Below are 6,641 nucleotides of genomic sequence, written 5' to 3'. Positions count from 1 at the left end.
TTTTTTTTTTTACCTTTTTCATGCTCAGAGCTGCCTTGCACTGCTGGGTCGGTGTGGGATCAGCTGGAGAACGTGGATTAGTGCCCGGAGAAGCCGGCTGCCTGCAGCTCCTGTGGGAATGTTCCCCAGCTCCTTTATCCCTTATCCAAAGGGTCTGAGGGCAGCAGGGACAGGACACAGCAGCGGGGGGACATTGTGGGGAAAGCAAAGCGCATTACCCCGCTTCTCATTTTGGGGGTACAGAAGTGACCTGGTGTTCCCTCACCCTGCCCGCGGCCAGTGTCAGCCCGGCCGTGCAGAATTCATTCCTGGATGTAAACCTGGGACTTCTCCAGGAGAATATCCCGGCTCTGCACAGGGATCGGGCTGTGCTCAGGGAACAGGGACAGGAGCAGAGGGAACGGCCTCAGGCTGGGCCAGGGGAGGCTCAGGGGGGACAGCAGCAGGAATTTCTCCACGGAAAGGGCGCTCAGGAATGGGAACTGCCCAGGGAGGTTTGGATCCCCATCCCTGGAGTGTCGCAGGAAGGGCTGGCGTGGCTCTGTGCTGGGGACAGTGTGGGGATGAGGCACAACTTGCACTCGATGTGTTTCCGAGGAGTATTTTCAGCGCAGCGATCCCGGAATTCTGTCATTCCCGGCCCCGCCACGTCCCCTCAGCGCCGCCGGCCCGCCAGGGGGCGCCCGCCGCCCGGCCCGCCCAAGATGGCGGCGGCGGCGGCGGTGCCGCTGAGGGTCTGTCACCAGGAGATCGTCAAGTTCGACCTGGAGATCAAAGCGGCCGTGCAGGTACCGCCGCCAGCCCCGGGACATCCCGGCTCGGCCGCGGGGCGAGCCGCGCCTGAGCCGCGCTCACCGCGCCCTTGTGTTCCAGGACATCCGGGACTGCCCGGGGCCGCTCAGCGCCCTCACGGAGCTCAATGCCGCCGTGAAGGAGAAGTTCCGACACCTCCGCGGCCGCATCCAGGTGAGGGGCCCGGCCGGGGGCTGCTGAGGGCGCCGGGCTGTGCTCCGGGCCCTCCGGCTCTGCTTTAGGGGTCCCGGCTGTGCTTTAGGGGTCCCGGCTGTGCTTTAGGGGTCTCGGCTGTGCTTTAGGGGTCCCGGCTGTGCTTTAGGGGTCTCGGCTGTGCTTTAGGGGTCCCGGCTGTGCTTTAGGGGTCCCAGATGTGCTTTAGGGGTCCCAGATGTGCTTTAGGGGTCCCGGCGGTGCTTTAGGGGTCCCGGCTGTGCTTTAGGGGTCCCGGCTGTGCTTTAGGGGTCCCGGCTGTGCTTTAGGGGTCTCGGCTGTGCTTTAGGGGTCCCGGCTGTGCTTTAGGGGTCCCAGATGTGCTTTAGGGGTCCCAGATGTGCTTTAGGGGTCCCGGCGGTGCTTTAGGGGTCCCGGCTGTGCTTTAGGGGTGCCCGCTGTGCTTTAGGGGTGCCCGCTGTGCTTTAGGGGTCCCGGCGGTGCTTTAGGGGTCCCGGCTGTGCTTTAGGGGTCCCAGATGTGCTTTAGGGGTCCCGGCTGTGCTTTAGGGGTCCCGGCGGTGCTTTAGGGGTCCCGGCTGTGCTTTAGGGGTCCCAGATGTGCTTTAGGGGTCCCGGCTGTGCTTTAGGGGCCCCAGATGTGCTTTAGGGGTCTCGGCTGTGCTTTAGGGGTCCCAGCTGTGCTTTAGGGGTCCCGGCTGTGCTTTAGGGGTCCCAGCTGTGCTTTAGGGGTCCCGGCTGTGCTTTAGGGGCCCCAGCTGTGCTTTAGGGGTCCCGGCTGTGCTTTAGGGGCCCCAGATGTGCTTTAGGGGTCCCGGCTGTGCTTTAGGGGCCCCAGATGTGCTTTAGGGGTCCCAGCTGTGCTTTAGGGGTCCCGGCTGTGCTTTAGGGGCCCCAGATGTGCTTTAGGGGTCCCGGCTGTGCTTTAGGGGCCCCAGATGTGCTTTAGGGGTCCCAGATGTGCTTTAGGGGTCCCGGCTGTGCTTTAGGGGTGCCGGCCCAGGGCTGGAGGATCCCGGCTGTGGGTTCCTGCCGGGGTTTGGGATGTTCCGCGCGTGTTTTGGAGGATCCCGGCCTTGGGTTTGGGGGTCCCGGCTGTGATTTGGTGAGTCGCAGCCCTGGATTGGGGGTTTATGGGATAAATCTGCTCGGAATCCGCTCCCCGGCCGGGGCCGGGTGGTTGGTGAGGTTCCGGTGTTTGTGCTCTCCGCCGAAGGAGCTGGAGCAGATGGCCAAGGAGCAGGACAAGGAGTCGGAGAAACAAGCCTTGCTGCGGGAGGTGGAGAACCACAAGAAGCAAATGCTCAGGTGGGTCTGGCAGCTGGGGCTCTTCCCAAGTCCGCTGAAACCGGAGATTGGCTCACTTTGGTTTGGAAGCGCAGACACTGACACGTGCTTTGCCCCAGACCAGGAGATCAGGGTCACAAAGGTACAACCCCTTCTCCTGTCCTGACTTCCCAGCTCTGATCTGTCCCTTTGAGCACTTGAGCTCAAAGAAGGTGGCTTAGGAGTCTGTTGTTTGAGAGCTGGCACAGTTTTCTTCTTTCCTTGCTTTATAAAAGCTACACTGAGCAGCGGGAATGTCAGCATGGAATGTTGTGTGTAGGAATACAGAGAAAGTGAGGGGCTGAGGGAGCTGGGAAAAGGTCTGGAGCCCCAGGAGGAGCTCAGGGAGCTGGAAAGGGGCTCAGCTGGAGAAAAGGAGCTCAGGGGGAACCTTGTGGCTCTGCACAAGTCCCTGCCAGGAGGGGACAGCCGGGGATCGGGCTGTGCTCCAGGGAACAGGGACAGGAGCAGAGGGAACGGCCTCAGGCTGGGCCAGGGGAGGCTCAGGGGGGACAGCAGCAGGAATTTCCCCATGGAAAGGGCGCTCAGGAATGGGAACTGCCCAGGGAGGTTTGGATCCCCATCCCTGGAGTGTCCCAGGAAGGGCTGGAGGTGGCACTCAGTGCTCCAGGCTGGGGACAAGGTGGGGATCAGGCACAGCTTGGACTCAATGATCTTGGTAATATTTTCCAGCCCGAGTATTTCTTGGATTCTGAGGGTCCTTGCATGTATCAGGGATGCCCAGTTACAGTGGTGATTGCTTTGTGAAAATTGTCTGTGCTTGCAAGGTGTTCCCATCACGTTACAACACTCTGCTCTTGTGATTTCAGCAACCAGGCAGCCTGGAGAAAGGCCAATCTGGCCTGCAAAATTGCTATTGACAACTCTGAGAAAGATCAGCTGCTGCAGGGAAGAGACATCTTAAGACAAAGGTATTGGACTGTCCCACTGTACTGTGGGATTTAAGCAGTGTCTCCTATATTCACTCGTTTTAAATGGAAGTCACATCATATTTTTAAGTTATTTAATTATATAGAGTGTAGCTTTTCTTTTATGAGTGCATTTCCCTTTTGTGGAGATTTGGGCTGTTAAGGATTGTGGTGAATTCAGGTTTTCTTGGCATTGGCATGTCTAAGCAGAGAAGGAGATAAATTCACCTTCATAGCTTTATAAAGATTGTCTTTTACATTAGTTGCAAATAGGTTCTAAGCAAGAACTGGATCATTATCCCAGCTGTTTTCACATACAGAACTGGATGTGAGTGTGTGCAGGCTGTGTATTGAAAGCAACAGCTGAGATATTCAGGATAGTATTCAGGATAGTATTCAGGATAGGATATTCAGGGTTTGTGTTGGTGCTCCCATAGCAGCTCATGGAATTACACAGTCCTGGGTGGTGAAGTGGTGAAATACAGGCCCCTGTGAGATTCTGGGCTCTTGTTTGGGCTCAGGACTTTCCTATTTGATGGTTTTTTAATTGTCTAGTGAAAATAATCTGAATTTCTCATGCAGTGAAAGCCAGTTGTTTCTTTTGTACACGGCAGAGATGTTTAGTGCCAAGTACTGTTCTAACCTCCCTATCAACAGCATTTTCCCAGAGTATCCAAAAAAATAATTTTCCCCCTTCCTGCTTTGCTTTCTTTTCCCCTTTTTCAGGAAGACCACAAAGGAAAGTCTGGCAGAGAGTGCAAGCAACATCACGGAGAGTCTGATGGGCATCAGCAGGATGATGTCCCAGCAGGTGCAGCAGAGTGAGGAGACTGTGCAGACCTTAGGTACAGCTGGAATTTGGGCATGGGTGTGCTGATGGGTCAGCTCTGTCAGCCTGGGGAGAGGAGCAGAGGAGGAGAACATGCTACAGTGATGATTAAAGGAGTGGCCAGCAGAACTCCTCTAACAGCTGCACATAAACAGGAAATATCAGTGACTTTGTGTTGGAGCTGCTGTTTGTTGGGGTTTCTGTTTCATGAGCATGAAAAGGAAAAGGGGTCAGGACGAGGTTTAGTTTCTTGTAAAAGCAACCTGAGCTCACACAGTGGCCAGAGTTTGGTGTTACTCTGTGCCACTGTCCTGCCATGGATTTGGGGACAGCAGAGGAAACAAAAGCATGGCTACAATCCCTGCACAGGGAAAGGAGTGTCTGGAAGCTGCTTCCAGCCAGGCTCCAGCTGGGATGGCTGAGACACTGAGATCAAGTGCCTTGAACCCGAGGTCACTTGCTCTGTCAGCAGTGCATCAGGGACTGTGAAACCCAGATTTCACCCAGTCCCTTGGCTTTGGCTCCTAAAACAATAAATCAAGTGACCTGTCAGAACTGGTGATTCATGGAGCATTTACAAGTTGCTGCCTGGGCCTCTCCCTAGCTGTGCTTTTGGGCAGGAGGGAACTTTAAAGACAAGGAGAAATCACACAAGTTTGCCCTCCTTGCTTTCTGCCCTGTCTGAGGGTGACAGCTGGGCACAGTTTGTTGCTGCAGGAGTAGCGTGTTCCTTCTCCCATTAAAAGGACAGTTTGGCAGGCACTTCTTCACCCTCTTTCTGAATGAACAGCACTTGGAATTCATCAAGGGGAAAACTACCAAAGGTCGTATACAAAACCCAGCTGCAAATTCTGAGTTACAGTGGGAATTCCTGTGTCCTGAGCATTCCCCAGGATGCAGTGAGTGTTTGAGGCTGTGGAGCAGGGAAACTCTGCTTTGTCCTTAACTCTGGGAAGTCAGTTTTCCGTTTTCACTTGGATCAAAGTGCCTGTTGAAATGGGATGGGACAAAGTGTTTTGCAAAATACTGCAGGCTTATTTCTGCTCTGTTCTTGTGAACCAGGCAATGCTGGATTTGAGCATCCAGGGCACTGTAGGGTGATGCACTGTCCTGTAGAGGCTGTGCTTTCTGTAAAGCAGAAAAAAAGGGATTCCAGGTTTTTGCTTTCATTTAGCAGTTTGAGAGGATCAAGGGTGAGAAATTTGGGGCATGCTTTTGTTTTCTCACACATTCCTAGTTGACCCTTCTCATTTTTATGAGGCAAAAAAATTGCTGTGTCAAAAATGACTATTAAATACTGTTTGAGCTGAATAATTCTACCAAGTCCATCTGAATCACACTGATTTACTGCTGGGGCTTGGGGAAACGCTTCCAGGGGTGCAATTAATATATTCAGATATTGCCCTGCCCTGCTGCTGCTGGTGATTTCTCTCTCTAGCACCATTCCTATTTCACTCTGCTTCCAGCAGTGCTGACTGAAAAACCTGAACTAGATTCGACCTGCTGACCCAAAAATCAAAAAATTCAGGAAGTTTAGAAGGATCTTTAAACTTTTCACTGCTCTTATTTCACTTTGCACTTTCCCTGAGCACATCAGGGAAAACTGAACTCTGTGTGTCTGTCTCACCCACAGGTCACCCTGACCCTGTCTGTGTCACCAAATATCTCATCCTTACCCACTTCACTGCGTATTTTTGAATTTGATTTTTTTTTTTCTCTCTCTTTCCCCTTCAATTTCAGCCAATTCTTCCCGAACCATCCTGGAAGCAAATGAGGAATTCAAATCCATGTCTGGGACCATCCAGCTGGGGAGGAAACTGATCACCAAGTACAACCGCCGGGAGCTGACTGACAAGCTGCTCATCTTCCTGGCCCTCGCCCTCTTCCTGGCCACAGTGCTCTACATCCTCAAAAAGAGACTCTTCCCCTTCTTGTAAAGTTCCAGCAATCACTGAACTATTAAAAAAAAATCAGAAGGAAATGGTTGATAATGGTGGGGGTTTTAAATGAGATAATAAAGGGATGTTGCAGTAGCTGGAGAGCAGGAAATGGTGCTGTCCTCACCAAGGTTGGGAGCTGCCTCAGAAGAGATTGATAAATCCCTCTATGGAAAGAAGAAATGCCAATTTGCCTGTGGGTTTGAGGAATCAAATGCCTCAGGGACTGGGCACTCAGCGGTGCCAGTCTCTACTTTCAACCTCTCACTGATTTTTGCCTTGAAATTTAAGTTTTATCCTTGGTTTGGACTGGAAGCTGCTCTGACATCTGTGTGTAAGGTGCTGAGAGTAAAAGGATGGAAGAGAAAAACTCGCACATTCCATTAATAAAATATTTATTGTATTTGTTTTAACAGAGTTTTGTTTAAAAACAAGGTCTGATGGCTTGAGAGAGCCTTTCAGTGTAAAAATTCTGCTTTTTCTTTAGCAGCAGTGATTGCTTATGGATTGTTTTTCTGGGGCATAACACAGCCTGGCTCTGTCCCTGTGGTCTTGGGAGGGCTCTGAGCAAAGCAGAAATAGGAGCCCCATTTGTTACTATGAATTCACACAATAGATAAGAGAATTAAATTGGCAATCTGTTAAAATCAAAAGC

At 52.4% G+C, this 6,641-nt stretch overlaps 1 protein-coding gene across 1 annotated transcript; it reads left to right on the top strand.

The window, feature by feature from the left end:
- The first annotated feature begins 676 nt into the window (after positions 1 to 676).
- On the top strand, positions 677 to 6,399 carry BNIP1 (BCL2 interacting protein 1). Its single transcript, XM_066329366.1, has 6 exons — positions 677 to 788; positions 874 to 966; positions 2,182 to 2,273; positions 3,122 to 3,223; positions 3,947 to 4,065; positions 5,790 to 6,399. Exons 1-6 carry the CDS (start codon positions 705 to 707, stop codon positions 5,984 to 5,986), a joined length of 687 nt encoding a protein of 228 aa, XP_066185463.1. The 5' UTR covers positions 677 to 704; the 3' UTR covers positions 5,987 to 6,399.
- Positions 6,400 to 6,641: the final 242 nt, after the last annotated feature.

The sequence above is a fragment of the Sylvia atricapilla genome, chromosome 14 (genome assembly GCF_009819655.1).
Source record: "Sylvia atricapilla isolate bSylAtr1 chromosome 14, bSylAtr1.pri, whole genome shotgun sequence".
In the NCBI taxonomy this organism is placed as follows: Eukaryota; Metazoa; Chordata; class Aves; order Passeriformes; family Sylviidae; genus Sylvia; species Sylvia atricapilla.
This window is presented reverse-complemented; position numbering and strand designations above follow the sequence as displayed.